The sequence below is a fragment of the Oncorhynchus masou genome, chromosome 1, assembly GCF_036934945.1.
Source record: "Oncorhynchus masou masou isolate Uvic2021 chromosome 1, UVic_Omas_1.1, whole genome shotgun sequence".
Lineage (NCBI taxonomy): Eukaryota > Metazoa > Chordata > Actinopteri > Salmoniformes > Salmonidae > Oncorhynchus > Oncorhynchus masou.
The window spans coordinates 569,489-588,105 of NC_088212.1; the positions used below are offsets into that span (position 1 = coordinate 569,489).

The 18,617-nt window shown below is 42.7% G+C and overlaps 2 protein-coding genes across 4 annotated transcripts in view; both read left to right on the forward strand.

Annotated features, from left to right (window-relative positions):
* Positions 1 to 12,592, forward strand: part of LOC135507194 (protein RUFY3-like) — a 73,223-nt gene extending 60,631 nt beyond the window's left edge. For 2 of the 3 annotated variants that reach the window (XM_064926815.1, XM_064926871.1), the window contains exons 10-14: positions 6,488 to 6,607; positions 7,087 to 7,219; positions 7,322 to 7,398; positions 7,519 to 7,546; positions 9,967 to 12,592. In XM_064926815.1, coding sequence (XP_064782887.1) covers positions 6,488 to 6,607; positions 7,087 to 7,219; positions 7,322 to 7,398; positions 7,519 to 7,546; positions 9,967 to 9,999 — 391 coding nt within the window. In that variant the 3' untranslated portion in view covers positions 10,000 to 12,592. Of the gene's footprint in view, positions 1 to 3,203; positions 6,608 to 7,086; positions 7,220 to 7,321; positions 7,399 to 7,518; positions 7,547 to 9,966 lie in introns of those variants that run through there. The other variant, XM_064926925.1, reaches the window with a different exon arrangement.
* Positions 12,593 to 13,920: 1,328 nt separating this feature from the next.
* tars1 (threonyl-tRNA synthetase 1) overlaps positions 13,921 to 18,617 on the forward strand; it is a 31,021-nt gene continuing 26,324 nt past the window's right edge. The window contains exons 1-3 of the mRNA XM_064926999.1: positions 13,921 to 14,088; positions 15,231 to 15,302; positions 15,749 to 15,939. Of these exons, the coding sequence (XP_064783071.1) occupies positions 14,029 to 14,088; positions 15,231 to 15,302; positions 15,749 to 15,939 (323 nt within the window). The 5' untranslated portion in view covers positions 13,921 to 14,028. The remainder of the gene's footprint in view (positions 14,089 to 15,230; positions 15,303 to 15,748; positions 15,940 to 18,617) is intronic.

An 18,617-nucleotide genomic window follows, 5' to 3' on the forward strand; every position in this document is an offset into this window, starting at 1 on the left:
TGATAGTCTCTCAAAGCACTTCATGATGACAGAAGTGTGTGTTACTGGGCGATAGTCATTCAGTTCAGTTATCTTTGCTTTCTTGGATACAGGAACAATGGTGGCCATCTTGAAGTAAGTGGGGACAGCAGACTGGGATAGGGAAATATATAATATGTCCATAAACACTCCAGCCAGCTGGTCTGCGCATGCTCTGAGGATGCGGCTGGGGATGCCGCCTGGGCCGGCAGCCTTGTGAGGCTTAACACGCTTAAATGTCTTACTCACGTCGGCCACGGAGAAGGAGAGCCCACAGTCCTTGGCAGCGGGCCGCTTTGGTGGCACTGTGTTATCCTCAAAGCGGGTGAAGAAGGTGTTTAGCTTGTCTGGAAGCAGGACGTCGGTGTCCGCGATGTGGCTGGTTTTCCCTTTGTAATCCGTGGTTGTCTGTAGCTACTGTCACATACGTCTTGTGTCTGAGACGTTGAATTGTGACTCCACTTTGTCTCAAAACTGTTTTGCCTGTTCTTACGGGGGTAATAGCTACACTGTTTGTGTTCTGCCATAATCCCAGTCACCTTGTCATGGTTAAATGCAATGTTTTGCGCGAATACAGCCATCTGTCCATTGTTTCTGGTTAGGGTAGGTTTTAATAGTCACAACATCTCCAATACACTTCCTTATAAATTCACTCACCGATTCTGCGTATACCTCGATATTATTCTCAGGCTACCCGGAACATGTCCCAGTCCACGTGATCAAAGCGATCTTGAAGCTTGGATTCCGATTGGTCGGACGAGCGTTGAATAGTCCTTAGCACAGGTACTTCCTGTTTTGAGTTTCTGCCTATAGGAAGGGAGGAGCAAAATGGAGTTGTGATCAGATTTGCCTTAGGGAAGGTGGGGGAGGGCCTTGTAGGCATCCCGGAAGTTGGAGTAGCAGTGGTCGAATGTTTTAGCAGCACGAGTACTACAGTCAATGTGTTGATAGAACTTTGGTAACGCTTTCCTCAAATTTGCTTTGTTAAAATCCTCAGCTACAATGCATGCGGCCTCAGGATATGTGTTTTCCAGTTTGCATAAAGTCAAATCAAATCAAATGTATTTATAAAGCCCTTCTTACATCAGCTGATATCTCAGTGCTGTACAGAAACCCAGCCTAAAACCCCAAACGGCAAGCAATGCAGGTGTAGAAGCACTGTGGCTAGGAAAAACTCCCTAGAAAGGCCAGAACCTAGGAAGAAACCTAGAGAGGAACCAGGCTGTGAGGGGTGGCCAGTCCTTTTCTGGCTGTGCCAGTGAAGTTCTTTGAGGGCCATTGTGGTATCGGCTTGAGGGGGAATATCTACGGCCGTGGCTATAGCTGATGAGAATTCTCTTGAGGTAACAGGGTCAGCACTTGATTGTGAGGTATTCTAGGCAGGGTGAACAACAGGACTTGAGTTTCTGTATGTTAACTCAATCACACCATTAGTAGTTAATCATGAAACATACACCCCCACCGTTCTTCCCAGAGATATTCATTCCTGTCTTTATGATGAACTGAGAACCCAACAAGCTGTACGGACAGTATATCCAGAGAGAGCCATGTTTCCATGAAACAGAGTGTTACAATCCCTGATGTCTCTCTGGAGGGAGATCCTCGCCCTGAGCTCGTCTACGTTATTATTCAGCGATAATTAGCGAGTAATATACTCTGAAGCGGTAGGCGGTGTGCGTGCAGGCCTCCTTCTTGTCCCTAGAATTTCTAAATGTCACCACTGAGTACCTATTTTCCACCCGCAGTGTTTTGGAGCAGTCTCTGGAATCAGTTCAATTGCCCTGGAGGGTACTAACAAAGGATCCGATATGGGAAAGTTGTATTCCTGGTTGTAATTCTGGTGATTTACCACCGCTCTGATATCCAAAAGTTGTTCCCGGCTGTATGTAATAACGCACAAAGAAATCTGGGCTAATAATGTAAGAAATAACACATAAAAAAATACTGCAATGTTTCCTGAGAGCTAGAAGCATGGCAGCCCTGTTCATCTGCGCCATGTTTTCTTCCTATATCCACGCAAACCAGGAAGTGACTATGGGTCTGACTAGGAATTTGACCAGGGCGGAGCCTATAGATGGGTTCGTTGTTTAGCAACAAAACAGACGCGTGTGCCAAACAGACAGGATTGGCTTAGATTGTTGACATCATGTAAACTATTTCACCGGCAATGTTTGTTAAAAACATAAATACATTTGCACAACAAACACTTGTTCCTCAGATACATCGTAACAGATGTTTGTTTGCTAGCTAGCAAATTTTGGCCATTTTAGCATAGATGTGACATCCTGTCAAAACAATACATGGTATCAAGAACAAGATGAAACGAGATTCTTAAGATTCCTCACATGGCAGCTTCTTGTCATTGTTGCTAGCTGTCTGGCCTTCCAGAATCACAACACCACACACACCTCTGCCCCATGGAAGTGTGCGCATCGTTTTCCAGACGTTGTCAGCTAACCTGTCTATACACATCAAGAAACCGTACTTCCACAGTAGATTAGAACAGGACGCATGAGTTTACCAAGCATTCAGAACTGCTTTCCAGGACTTAAAAGCAGCTCTGTCATTGGGATTCTTCATCTACTTTTTAATGCTTTTTTTGTCAGTCTTTATCTGAGTCCCAGAAACCGGTCCTGAGTGAATGAGGCTTTCTGGCTGTGTTCTGTTTTAGATCCCACTGAAACAAAACTCTCGACAGCCTCAGACCAGTGTTTATCAGGTCTAGTCTGTCTAATTAACCTCACTAATGTGTTTATCAGGTCTAGTCTGTCTAATTAACCTCACTAATGTGTTTATCAGGTCTAGTCTGTCTAATTAACCTCACTAATGTGTTTATCAGGTCTCGTCTCTCTAATAAACCTCACTGTGTTTATCAGGTCTAGTCTGTCTAATTAACCTCACTAATGTGTTTATCAGGTCTAGTCTAATTAACCTCACTAATGTGTTTATCTGGTCTAGTCTGTCTAATTAACCTCACTAATGTGTTTATCAGGTCTAGTCTGTCTAATTAACCTCACTAATGTGTTTATCAGGTCTAGTCTAATTAACCTCACTAATGTGTTTCACTGTCTAATCAGGTTCTCTTCACAGGGAGTTACAGCCAGATACATTCCTTGTAATAACTACTGTCTTCCTTCTTCTTTTATCTCTCCATTTCTTTCATTTCTTGGTTCTCTTCTTCTCAGTGAGAAAGACTGTGTGAAGCAGGCCAGAAGCTTGAGTTCCAATGCAGGGAAACTGCTGCAGAAGCAACTATAGGACTCTCCTCTCTTCCCTTTTGCTCCCCACAATGACACCCACATCATCATTTCAGAAATCCAAACATAAAACCAACCTTTGCATAATATAGAAATGACTAAGCTAGGGTATTTATTTTGATATGATATCTGTTGCGGTTAAACCTTTTCATTTCTAACTCTAACCTAAAACTAAACTCTCCTTAAACAGTTTTCCTGACAGCATTACTTTGATTAGCAGCATGGACTGAGACAGGCTAGAGGGCACCAGAGAGAGGCTATATTTCTGTTGTACTGAGACAGGCTAGAGGGCACCAGAGAGAGGCTATATTTCTGTTATACTGAGACAGGCTAGAGGGCACCAGAGACTATCGTTCTGTTGGACTAGCAGTGCAGGGTGACTCCACTCACAGTACTACATCTTTCTGTGTTAATAAAGATATCAGACCCACAGCTGTAATGAATGTTCCCTGATAAGAGGTTTGGGATGTCTGCCATTTTAGTAAGAGAGAGGTTACTGTTCTGAAAACTCTAAATATTTGCTATTTCTTGAACATCAACACACCCAGACGCCCCCTACAGTGGCATATCGTAGGTCCTTAGACCAGCCCAATGCTACGTACAGCTTGTCCTTAGACCATACAGACATACGTGCTTAACCAGCCACTGAGCAGCCCTCTTTCTCACCCCATGGTTAATAAAGGGCTGGCCCCCTGCACCGTTAAGTTATAATGCCTGAGAAGCCTGTGTTTGGAGGACATATTGGCACGGGTGTTGTTAGGCCCGAGACGAAGTTGAGGCAAACCATGCCAATATGTCCTCCAAACACAGGCTTCTCAGGCATTATCACTTTTATACAACAGGTTACCAACCTATTCAAATAACGATTGACATTTTCATTAGCTTTATTTTGATAAATGTATTCATACCGTTTCATCTTTACACAAATCGAGGGTTACTATCCAAGCTGGCTTGTCGTTCGTTCTATCAGTTCGGTTATCAGAGACGCGACCCAGTCGTTCAGTCGTTTTGTTCTGTATCTATGGATGCAACACAGTCGTTCGTTCTCAATGTTCTATTGCCATACTGGCTGGCAACGTTCTTGTCCTTTGCTTGCTAGCTAGCCAACTACGGCTAACTTAGTCACATCAAAAAGTGCAGCCAGATAACAGCAAAGTAACTGTATTTTCATGCTTGTTTAAGTAGTTTTCTAGTCACAGTTATTTGGATACATTCATAAGAATTAGCAAAAGAAGTGCGATTTCGCCTGGCAAGGGAAATGTGCTCACTCATCAGGACACTGTTGTTCAAAGGAGCAAGCCAAAAACACAGCGAACATAATCACTTCAAACTGAAGCTGGGAAGACTGCACTTTGTTTGACACTTTTTATATTAACATTTGTTTTAAATATATCCATAAGAATTATGCGGATTCATGACTTGGACTGGCTGAGTCCCGACCCCTACACTTTCATTACAATGGGTCAGCTGGAGATGGAATTTCAATATTGAAACAATGTTGCAAATATCAGAGAGACCGACCACAAGTTTTATTAAATCTCCGCTATTGAAAACCAATTGCTAGTTTAAAAGAAGTGGGAGATAATGTCTTGATGCTTTTTACAGTGGAGATCAGGTTTATAAATTGCCTGGCTGGGCTGATGAGACAGTGGATTGGTGCAGTCAGATGGAACAGAGAAAATAAGCATTTTAACGTCATAGATTTAACCGGTGTAAACTTGTGGAATAGTCACCGCCTGGAATGCGGTTTTAACCAATCAGCATTAGGCCCAACCCTAAAGTCATGGTACGGTATAAAGTACCGTACCATGACATCTGGACCATACAGCACACACAGTTTGTAGCTGTGCTTCCTTCGCTAGTCTGACTCCAGACGGCTTTCTGTGGAACCATGCTGTTGGCCACTCACTGCTGTATGGAGCAGTAGCCTGGTCCCAGATCAGTCTGTGCTGTATGGAGCAGTGGCCTGGTCCCAGATCAGTCTGTGCTGAATGGAGCAGTGGCCTGGTCCCAGATCAGTCTGTGCTGTATGGAGCAGTGGCCTGGTCCCAGATCAGTCTGTGCTGTATGGAGCAGTAGCCTGGTCCCAGATCAGTCTGTGCTGTATGGAGCAGTAGCCTGGTCCCAGATCAGTCTGTGCTGTATGGAGCAGTAGCCTGGTCCCAGATCAGTCTGTGCTGTATGGAGCAGTAGCCTGGTCCCAGATCAGTCTGTGCTGTATGGAGCAGTGGCCTGGTCCCAGCTCAGTCTGTGCTGTATGGAGCAGTGGCCTGGTCCCAGATCAGTCTGTGCTGTATGGAGCAGTGGCCTGGTCCCAGATCAGTCTGTGCTGTATGGAGCAGTGGCCTGGTCCCAGATCAGTCTGTGCTGTATGGAGCAGTAGCCTGGTCCCAGATCAGTCTGTGCTGTATGGAGCAGTGGCCTGGTCTCAGATCAGTCTGTGGCTAAAATAACAAGTCGGAGCGCGAAGCACACTTAACCGCATCTATCATGTCAGGGTATATAATATGTCCTGGATCAACCATAACCTTGACTGAAAATGTGAAGGGTCAGTCCATGACAGCATGACGATAAAGCAGTCCCAGAGCACAGCAAGGCTAAATTACGTGTCTGTGGACATCAACTGTAGTCAATACTAGCATAATAAAGCGATTCAATCAAACTTCTTCTACTGGTCTGCTTCTCCTGGATGATTGGAAGGGGAGCGCCTGTCGTTCTCCCGGGTGATTGGAGGGGAGCGCCTGTCGTTCTCCCGGGTGATTGGAGGGGAGCGCATGTCGTTCTCCCGGGTGATTGGAGGGGAGCCCATGTCGTTCTCCCGGCTGATTGGAGGGGAGCCCATGTCGTTCTCCCGGCTGATTGGAGGGGAGCCCATGTCGTTCTCCCGGCTGATTGGAGGGGAGCCCATGTCGTTCTCCCGGGTGATTGGAGGGGAGCCCATGTCGTTCTCCCGGCTGATTGGAGGGGAGACCATGTCGTTCTCCCGGGTGATTGGAGGGGAGACCATGTCGTTCTCCCGGATGATTGGAAGGGAGCGCCTGTCGTTCTCCCGGGTGATTGGAGGGGAGTGTCTTGTTCTCTTTATGTTCATCCTAGCTTTGTTTTCCCTGTTTATCTTCTTTTGAAAAAAGGTTTCTCCCTGTCCTGTCCTTTACATTTTATCTTAAGTTCATGACGTCTTCTGTAGTCATCCCCTCCCACCCCTGGTTCAGATCCCGTCAGGCGGAGACCGCGAGGGACCAGGCAGGGGAGGATAATAGAATGTTCAAACAGGAGTTTGGAGTGAAGATAGACGCTCTACAGCTGGAGGTGGAACATCTCAGGAAACAGAGGTAACTAGGGGGGGTGACACAAGACTGGCCCACTCTGCTGTTCCGTATCCTCCAGGCTGTCGCTATAGCAACTCTTATTGTGTCTGCTGTTCTGTATCCTCCAGGCTGTCGCTATAGCAACTCTTATTGTGTCTGCTGTTCTGTATCCTCCAGGCTGTCGCTATAGCAACTCTTATTGCGTCTGCTGTTCTGTATCCTCCAGGCTGTCGCTATAGCAACTCTTATTGCGTCTGCTGTTCTGTATCCTCCAGGCTATCGCTATAGCAACTCTTATTGTGTCTGCTGTTCTGTATCCTCCAGGCTATCGCTATAGCAACTCTTATTGTGTCTGCAGGTCTGTATCCTCCAGGCTGTCGCTATAGCAACTCTTATTGTGTCTGCTGTTCTGTATCCTCCAGGCTATCGCAACTCTTATTGTGTCTGCTGTTTTGTATCCTCCAGGCTATCGCTATAGCAACTGTTATTGTGTGTGGTGTCAGGTCATGTTTGGAGCTGGAGCTGAGGAGGGGGAGGGGTAGTGGTGGAGGTAGCCAGTATATAGAGCCTGTGTCTGGGGAGAAGATGACCTCAGCCCCCCAGAGAGACCTGAAACACCTGGAAGACATCCGGAAGGTACCACACCCTGCTCCCAGCTCCTTCACAGGGAATTTAAACTGTAAAAAACATCTTCAACATGTTCAAAGTACCCCCCACTAATAATGATGTTTGTTATAGGAACTGGAGGCAGTGAAGAAGGAGAATCATCAACTACGTGCTGTGGTAGATGACACCAGCGGTCCAGGGTCCAACATGTAAGTAATGCTTTAGTTAGGTTTAACTTGTGCAGGGTTGAGTAAAGTTTAGTCATTTTAATCAGTGTAGTCTCATTGCCTTGCTAAATTAAAGTTTAACATATCTCTCTCGTCTTGAAGGTCAATGTCACAAAATGAGGATGAGCAGGTAAGTTAAAACTATTTTAAACTGATTCATACTTTGGTTCTAGTCTATACTCAGATTAATACAGCTACATAGGATCTATACTCAGATTAATACAGCTACATAGGATCTATACTCAGATTAATACAGCTACATAGGATCTATACTCAGATTAATACAGCTACATAGGATCTATACTCAGATTAATACAGCTACATAGGATCTATACTCAGATTAATACAGCTACATAGGATCTATACTCAGATTAATACAGCTACATAGGATCTATACTCAGATTAATACAGCTACATAGGATCTATACTCAGATTAATACAGCTACATAGGATCTATACTCAGATTAATACAGCTACATAGGAACTATACTCAGATTAATACAGCTACATAGGATCTATACTCAGATTAATACAGCTACATAGGATCTATACTCAGATTAATACAGCTACATAGGATCTATACTCAGATTAATACAGCTACATAAGATCTATACTCAGATTAATACAGCTACATAGGATCTATACTCAGATTAATACAGCTACATAGGATCTATACTCAGATGAATACAGCTACATAGGATCTATACTCAGATGAATACAGCTACATAGGATCTATACTCAGATGAATACAGCTACATAGGATCTATACTCAGATTAATACAGCTACATAGGATCTATACTCAGATTAATACAGCTACATAGGATCTATACTCAGATTAATACAGCTACATAGGATCTATACTCAGATTAATACAGCTACATAGGATCTATACTCAGATTAATACAGCTACATAGGATCTATACTCAGATTAATACAGCTACATAGGATCTATACTCAGATTAATACAGCTACATAGGATCTATACTCAGATTAATACAGCTACATAGGATCTATACTCAGATTAATACAGCTACATAGGAACTATACTCAGATTAATACAGCTACATAGGATCTATACTCAGATTAATACAGCTACATAGGATCTATACTCAGATTAATACAGCTACATAGGATCTATACTCAGATTAATACAGCTACATAAGATCTATACTCAGATTAATACAGCTACATAGGATCTATACTCAGATTAATACAGCTACATAGGATCTATACTCAGATGAATACAGCTACATAGGATCTATACTCAGATGAATACAGCTACATAGGATCTATACTCAGATGAATACAGCTACATAGGATCTATACTCAGATTAATACAGCTACATAGGATCTATACTCAGATGAATACAGCTACATAGGATCTATACTCAGATGAATACAGCTACATAGGATCTATACTCAGATGAATACAGCTACATAGGATCTATACTCAGATTAATACAGCTACATAGGATCTATACTCAGATTAATACAGCTACATAGGATCTATACTCAGATTAATACAGCTACATAGGATCTATACTCAGATGAATACAGCTACATAGGATCTATACTCAGATGAATACAGCTACATAGGATCTATACTCAGATGAATACAGCTACATAGGATCTATACTCAGATTAATACAGCTACATAGGATCTATACTCAGATTAATACAGCTACATAGGATCTATACTCAGATTAATACAGCTACATAGGATCTATACTCAGATTAATACAGCTACATGGGATCTATACTCAGATTAATACAGCTACATAGGATCTATACTCAGATTAATACAGCTACATAGGATCTATACTCAGATTAATACAGCTACATAGGATCTATACTCAGATTAATACAGCTACATAGGATCTATACTCAGATTAATACAGCTACATAGGATCTATACTCAGATTAATACAGCTACATAGGAACTATACTCAGATTAATACAGCTACATAGGATCTATACTCAGATTAATACAGCTACATAGGATCTATACTCAGATTAATACAGCTACATAGGATCTATACTCAGATTAATACAGCTACATAAGATCTATACTCAGATTAATACAGCTACATAGGATCTATACTCAGATGAATACAGCTACATAGGATCTATACTCAGATGAATACAGCTACATAGGATCTATACTCAGATGAATACAGCTACATAGGATCTATACTCAGATGAATACAGCTACATAGGATCTATACTCAGATTAATACAGCTACATAGGATCTATACTCAGATTAATACAGCTACATAGGATCTATACTCAGATTAATACAGCTACATAGGATCTATACTCAGATTAATACAGCTACATAGGATCTATACTCAGATTAATACAGCTACATAGGATCTATACTCAGATTAATACAGCTACATAGGATCTATACTCAGATTAATACAGCTACATAGGATCTATACTCAGATTAATACAGCTACATAGGATCTATACTCAGATTAATACAGCTACATAGGATCTGCCATTATTGCTGTTTACAAACTATCAGATGTTGCCTTCTCCTTTCCAGGAGGAGTCTTGTCTTGATCAGCCCTCAAACTGAAGGGTTTCACTGACCATGATGTCTGTCTTCCTCTGACATAATGACTTCCTCAAACTGAAGGGTTTCACTGACCATGATGTCTGTCTTCCTCTGACATAATGACTTCCTCAAACTGAAGGGTTTCACTGACCATGATGTCTGTCTTCCTCTGACATAATGACTTCCTCAAACTGAAGGGTTTCACTGACCATGTCTCAATCTAGTTGACATGATCCTCCCCCTGAGCTCCTCTGTCTCAACTGGTTACTGAAAATAAGCTCTGCCTTAAAACAGAAGGATTTAACTCCCATTCTATAGAGCCAGGGTGTTCTATGACAGCTGTCTGGCCAATGGGCTGCCCCTCCCCTCCGTCAACATATCTGTGACTCCTGCCACCGCAGCTGTACACACCCAGCCCTGCCTGAGAGAGACACCCAGCCCTGCCTGAGAGAGACACCCAGCCCTGCCTGAGAGAGACACCCAGCCCTGCCTGAGAGAGACACCCAGCCCTGCCTGAGAGAGACACCCAGCCCTGCCTGGAGTACAGTGTCATTCACTGCTAAAATATCTAAAGGAACAGGCGACAACATGAAAAACTAACTTAGGAAAGGTTCAACTGTTAGCAGGGTTGGTAAACGTTGACAGCCTGGTCCCAGATCTGTACGGGGGGGTTTTGTAGAAAGAGTATATTTTTATACGCCGTCCCAGCAAAAGAAATACCAGTAATCAGTCAATCATTTTTTTTATTTTTATTAAAAAACGTAGGCTATAACAGCATTATTTCTCATTACCACGTCAGAGGAGAAGAAATGTCTTTGGAAACGGGTGATATAGTCTACTTGGAAACGGGTGATATAGTCTACTTGGAAAAAGGTGATAGTCTACTTGGAAATGGGTGATATAGCCTACTTGAAAGCATGTGATATAGCCTACTTGGAAACGGGTGATATAGTCTACTTGGAAACGGGTGATATAGCCTACTTGAAAGCATGTGATATAGTCTACTTGGAAACGGGTGATATAGCCTACTTGAAAGCATGTGATATAGCCTACTTGGAAACGGGTGATATAGTCTACTTGGAAACGGGTGATATAGTCTACTTGGAAATGGGTGATATAGTCTACTTGGAAATGGGTGATATAGTCTACTTGGAAATGGGTGATATAGTCTACTTGGAAACGGGTGATATAGTCTACTTGAAAGCATGTGATATAGTCTACTTGGAAATGGGTGATATAGCCTACATTCCAAAATGCATTGTGTTTCCAATGGAGAAACAGACATTTTGCCACGGCAGAGATGAGTGACCGAGACGCACGCGGATGGCAGCGGACGAGGACATTCTGGCCTAATGACAAATGTCAATACACTTTGGGGTGTTTTGTGTTACATATTTCTTTCCATTCACTCCTGTTCGGATGCTGGATGAACGTGTGCGGGTGGCCTCGTAAGGGTCCTTTTGAAGTAATTATTTGACAATTGGGTGAAAACATCATGACTGGTTATGTTTATGCCACAATAAAAGTTAAATGACAAATCTTTACACCGAGCCACCGTGCTTCTACACCTGCATTGCTTGCTGTTTGGGGTTTTAGGCTGGGTTTCTGGACAGCACTTTGGTATCAGCTGATGTATGAAGGGCTATATAAATACATTTGATTTGATTTGACCTAGGCCCACAGATTCTATGAGCACCACATTATGAGACATAAAACCAAGCGGTCAAACAAAAAGCAACATTGAATATACTGTGAGCGGACCAAGTAATTGGGCGTCACTCTAAAGCGGGAAGGTGGAATAAACGAGTCAGGAGTAGGTTTTCTTGATTGAACACAGTTCTTTATTGAGGGCATTTGGTCAACAAAAACACTCCAATATAATCAATGAAAATCTTCCAAGGAAAAACATACATCTTCTTCTCCAGATGAAACAGGACCACAATAGGATTATCTTTAAACTACAACAAAAGAGATAGTTTTGACCCTTCGTTCTCTGCTGGTTCCATTCTCTCTCTTATAGGGGAAGGAGAGTATGTCATTAGTACCGTCAGCTGTGCTTAATTGCCTCTGGTTGTCTCACATGCCTTGTTGGGCTGCTATCCGTGAGCCCAGCCTGCCCTCTGGTTACCTTGTCTCCCATGCCTTGTTGGGCTACTATCCGTGAGCCCAGCCTGCCCTCTGGTTACCTTGTCTCCCATGCCTTGTTGGGCTGCTATCCGTGAGCCCAGCCTGCCCTCTGGTTGCCTTGTCTCCAATGCCTTGTTGGGCTGCTATCCGTGAGCCCAGCCTGCCCTCTGGTGGTCCTTCCACAATACATTTTTACTATTGATCTGGCAGCTCATAGAGATCAAGGCCAGACAGGTTGGGTTCTACGTCGTTGTGTTCTACGTCCTCGTGTTGTGTTCTACGTCCTCGTGTGCTGGGTTCTACGTTCTCGTGTGTTGGGTTCTACGTCCTCATGTTTTGGTTTCTACGTCCTCATGTATTGGGTTCTACATCATAATTATCTTCATGAAAAATACTAATTATTAATTTCGTTGATACTTTAAAGAAACACTGGACCAGACGTAAATATTTCCTTGCTCAACAATAAACTTTGATCAAGTTTACTAAATGTGTCCTGGTTTTATTTATGGTGAAATGGGATCTACTGTTAGTTCCTGTTCTGTACCCGCTACACCTTGCTTCTTCATCCCACTATTGGGATCCTTTTTCAACTCAGTGACACAATTACAACACTTCACTACCTGCTCCATAGTGACATAGCCCCACTCCTTATTATAAACCTGTTCCATAGTGACATAGCCCCACTCTTTATTATAAACCTACTCCTTATTATAAACCTGTTCCATAGTGACATAACTCCACTCTTTATTATAAACCTGTTCCATAGTGACATAGCCCCACTCTCTATTATAAACCTGTTCCATAGTGACATAGCCCCACTCCTTATTATAAACCTGTTCCATAGTGACATAGCCCCACTCCTTATTATAAACCTGTTCCATAGTGACATAGCCCCACTCTTTATTATAAACCTGTTCCATAGTGACATAGCTCCACTCCTTATTATAAACCGGTTCCATAGTGACATAGCTCCACTCCTTATTATAAACCTGTTCCATAGTGACATAGCCCCACTCCTTATTATAAACCTGTTCCATAGTGACATAGCCCCACTCCTTATTATAAACCTGTTCCATAGTGACATAGCCCCACTCCTTATTATAAACCTGTTCCATAGTGACATAGCTCCACTCCTTATTATAAACCTGTTCCATAGTGACATAGCCCCACTCTTTATTATAAACCTATTCCATAGTGACATAGCCCCACTCCTTATTATAAACCTGTTCCATAGTGACATAGCCCCACTCTTTATTATAAACCGGTTCCATAGTGACATAGCTCCACTCCTTATTATAAACCTGTTCCATAGTGACATAGCCCCACTCCTTATTATAAACCTGTTCCATAGTGACATAGCCCCACTCTTTATTATAAACCGGTTCCATAGTGACATAGCCCCACTCCTTATTATAAACCTGTTCCATAGTGACATAGCCCCACTCCTTATTATAAACCGGTTCCATAGTGACATAGCTCCACTCCTTATTATAAACCTGTTCCATAGTGACATATCAGCTGATGTACGAAGGGCTATATAATTAAATTTGATTTGATTTGACCACAGCTACAAAGTCAAATGGAATTTATGGTAAAAATTCATGAATACAACATGTTTTTTGGTCTTCATTAAAGGTTCGGTCTAGGCATAATGTTAGCAGTGTGGTTAGATTAAGAAATAGATTTTAGAGAAGCGAAATTGTAGAAATAGGCGGGGTGTTTGACTTTGTGGCTGTGGTTAACTTCTGACGACAGCCATAAACCCACGACGCGAGACATAATTGGCTCAACGCTGCTGTCAATCAAATCAGCAACGATTGCATCAGTTAGTGACGCAATATCCGGGACACGATCTTGCCGGTGAGCTGGCTGAACTGATTAACACAATTGAAACAATATATTTACGGGTATAGTATTCGTATAATGGCGGAAAAGAGCATGGCGGAGCAAATGGAGGAGTTGAAAGTTGACGACGGGAAAAAGGTAGCGTGGCTAAGTCCTGTTGTATACCATCACGCATGCAGCTGTCAGCATTGTTGACCTGAAGCTAAGCTAACATATATAGCAAGCAATATAATCACGGCTTATCAAAGAATATTCCTTGTCTTAAACATTCCAGTTAACTATTTTAATATGCTTCAAATTAGCTAGCTATAGGTTTGATTGTAGCGTTAGTTACAGTAGCTAGTTATAGTAGTGTCTCCTGTGTGAATTTAATTGTTCTACTATTATTGCATCGTGTTCTGTATTGATGCCCTATATGCCATGTGTTCTATGTTTATTCCCTGATCAGGACTCATCTGTTACACATAGCTACGTTGTTGGACGAAAGCGACATAGCTAAGTTGTTGGACGAAGGCGTCTTGGTGAAATACGTTTCTGATGAACTTCACTAACGACGTGGAGCCGAGACCCGGCATTGTGGTCTCCAGCTCCTACTACATCAATAGTTAATATATTATAATTACGAAATGCCCACCGTGTACCTATGTTTGGCCTCTTGTTGCGTGCCTTTTTGTTTGCTGAAACATAGTTATTCAAAAAACGTTGATCAAATACCACTACCGATTTGCCTTGTTGAATTAAATGAGTACATGCGCTGAGTTGCGGTTTTAGAGTAACAGCAATGAGCAAACCGGGCGGTGGTTATATTTGATTAACGGTTATTGAAAAACTAGAGATTTATGCAACTAAAGGACAAACACATGTGCAAAGTGGACATTCATAATTGAAATGTTTGAGTATTGACCTTTGGCTAATCGTTGTAGTCGGAGTTCGATTCCTCAAAGCCTCGTTCATAATGGACGTACCTTTGGTAGAATGCCGCTTACAGTTTGAGCGCTATGTTCGTCATCCTAACTAGTCGTGTCAACAACAGTCTCAACCTTCTTTGCCCAGCAGGTTTGGCTGCTCTGTGTGGCCTATATAATGTAGTTAAATACTCTGTTTCTGTCGCACTGCTTTGCTTTATCTTGGCCAGGTCGCAGTTGTAAATGAGAACTTTTTCTCAACTGGCCTTCCCGGTTAAATAAAGGTGAAATAAAAATGGTTAGTTATCGCTAATGCAGTTATGGTCAATGTTTTATTAAGGAGCTAACCACACCCATTATCTGACTTCTGTTCAGGGAGGAGGAGCCAAAGATGGAGAGAAGAAGAAGAAGAAGGTTGCAGCGGGAGACGCTGGTGGGAAGACAGAGGTAAGTGGCGGAGTAGATGGCAGTCAGTCTCAATCTCTTTCTGTCCGTCTCTCCTCCCTCTAGTGGTCCCCTCCACAGTAGATTGAGGGGCTGTCTTGGTACACACAGCTGAGACTACTCTCCTTTCCCATCTAGCTGTCTGTTCACTACTTATACTCTCTTACCTCTCTTCTTTCCCCTCCAGCTGTCTGTTCACTACTTACCTCTCTCCTTTCCCCTCCAGCTGTCTGTTCACTACTTACACTCTCTCCTTTCCCACCTATCTAGCTGTCTGTTCACTACTTACACTCTCTCCTTTCCCACCTATCTAGCTGTCTGTTCACTACTTACACTCTCTCCACCCCCCCTGTCCATTCTCTCTCCCCCTCTCTGTCCCCTCCTCTCCTGTGGATAGCGGAGCATCTCTCTCTGTTCACCAGACTCACTCTTCATTCTTCCCCCTCTAGCTGTCCCCTCCTCCCGGGTACATGGAGGAGCGTCTGTCCCTGTACACTAAACTGAAGGAGGAGCATGATGCTCTGATGGCAGAGAGGGCAGAGAAGGACAGTAAATCCATCAATGTGACTCTGCCAGATGGGAAGGTGGTGGAGGCTGAGTCCTGGAAGACCACGCCCTACCAGGTGGCTGCTGGCATCAGGTGAGACAGTCCCCTTACCTACCTTAACCCTACCGCAGGGCTATGTGGCCTAAAAATTATATCTTGATTTTTTTACAAACCTATGGGCTGTTTTTGATATCTCGATTTTTAAAAAGTTCTCTAAATACATTTTGTTGCACAATTTAAAGATCAAGACATTGCGTTTCAAATAGTCACAAATAATCCAATGAATGGAGCGCTTGTATTCATACCTAGTATAAATATAAGCCTTCCACAACCATAAGACCCATAAATAATGTAATTATTTTATCAAAATAGTTTACCTGTATTTTTGCAATCATTGATCTGGTTTTCAAGTCTATATCAAAATGCCCTTTTTTGATACAAATTTAACCAGATCCATGCACATCCACTGATGACTCTGTTGGTTCAAACCTCAACTGCATAAAGCGCGTTGAAACAGCTTGCTGTCAGAGAGGAGGAAGTGATATTTAATCTTCGTGAGCCGCAGGAGGAGGGGCTTGGGTTCTGTCTGTGAGTGGCAGGAGGAGGGGCTTGGGGTCTGTCTGTGAGTGGCAGGAGGAGGGGCTTGGGGTCTGTCTGTGAGTGGCAGGAGGAGGGGCTTGGGGTCTGTCTGTGAGTGGCAGGAGGAGCCAAGGTGACGAGAACAAAAAAATTAAACTTGATTCTTGCAATACAGGTATTTGGAACATCCTGCTAAAACATTTTAATGAATGAATGTGTTTTAATAAAATCGGCTATATGCACTGAGCTTGTCTAATGCTTTAAGCACACTGATGAAATAATCTTTCACCTGCTGCCCTTCGCCGATTCTGTTAAGCTCCTGAAGTTGCCGGTAACAGGCTACACCCAGGGTCTGCAACCTTTTTAAATGTGGAGTGCCAATTTACAATTGTTTATTTTTTTTATGTCACCTTTATTTAACCAGGTAGGCTAGTTGAGAACAAGTTCTCATTTACAACTGAGACCTGGCCAAGATAAAGCAAAGCAGTGCGACAGAAACAACAACAGAGTTAAACATGGAATAAACAAGCATACAGTCAATAACATAATAGGAAAGTCTATATACAGTGTGTGCAATTGGAGTGAGGAGGTAAGGCAATAAATAGTAGCAAAGTGATTACAATTCAGCAGATTAACACGGGAGTGAGAGATGAGCAGATGGTGTGTAAGTAGTGATACTGGTGTGCAAAAGAGCAGAAAAGTAAATAAGAACAATATGGGGATGAGGTAGGTAGATTGGGTGGGCTATTTACAGATGGGCTGTGTCTAGCTGCAGCGATCGGTTAGCTGCTCAGATAGCTGATGTTTAAAGTTAGTGAGGGAAATGTAAGTACATTTCTACCGATCTCTGTGCCAGTAATGATTTTCATATGAACATTTACATTGTAACGTGCTTTTGTTCTATTGCCAACTAGGTAAAAATAGCCCACATAAAATAGCCCAAAAATAAATCTGGCCAACAAACTTGCAGCATTGTACCAACTGTTCTGGCCCCTCAGGCACAGTGAGCTCTGGACAGAAACCGCTGTTTTTCCACAAGGATAACATGAATCAGGCATTTATGAGCCTCGTGGTATCGGTGGTTATCAAAATTGGAGAGAGCTCGAACAATTTTTCAACTTCATTGAGTAACTTGTCATTCTCATTCGATGTTTACTTGATTTGAGGTGAAGAATACAATAGTTCATTAGTGGTGGTGAGTATTTGATAGTTAAGACAATCAGACATCCCAAATGGACACATTTCTACATTTGCGCGCAGGCCAGGTGGCCTGCTTCTATCTGTAATCCGTTACGCTACATTACTCAACATACTTTATTACCCAACATGACTCATTTGCATATTTTGTTTAAACCCCAGAAATGTGCAAAGTTGTTGATAATAGAAAAATATGTTTGTCTACATTCAACTGGTAAAAGTTAATTTTGATATATTGTGGGAAAAAAATTAGGGTGTTGTAACTGGCCTGGTATGCTATTCAGTAGGATGGGCGGTACTCAGATGTTTGTGTTGTAACTGGCCTGGTATGCTATTTAGTAGGATGGGCGGTACTCAGATGTTTGTGTTGTAACTGGCCTGGTATGCTATTCAGTAGAATGGGCGGTACTCAGATGTTTGTGTTGTAACTGGCCTGGTATGCTATTCAGTAGGATGGGCGGTACTCAGATGTTTGTGTTGTAACTGGCCTGGTATGCTATTCAGTAGGATGGGCGGTACTCAGATGTTTGTGTTGTAACTGGCCTGGTATGCTATTCAGTAGGATGGGCGGTACTCAGATGTTTGTGTTGTAACTGGCCTGGTATGCTATTCAGTAGGATGGGCGGTACTCAGATGTTTGTGTTGTAACTGGCCTGGTATGCTATTCAGTAGGATGGGCGGTACCCAGATGTTTGTGTTGTAACTGGCCTGGTATGCTATTCAGTAGGATGGGCGGTACTCAGATGTTTGTGTTGTAACTGGCCTGGTATGCTATTCAGTAGGATGGGCGGTACTCAGATGTTTGTGTTGTAACTGGCCTGGTATGCTATTCAGTAGGATGGGCGGTACTCAGATGTTTGTGTTGTAACTGGCCTGGTATGCTATTCAGTAGGATGGGCGGTACTCAGATGTTTGTGTTGTAACTGGCCTGGTATGCTATTCAGTAGGATGGGCGGTACCCAGATGTTTGTGTTGTAACTGGCCTGGTATGCTAT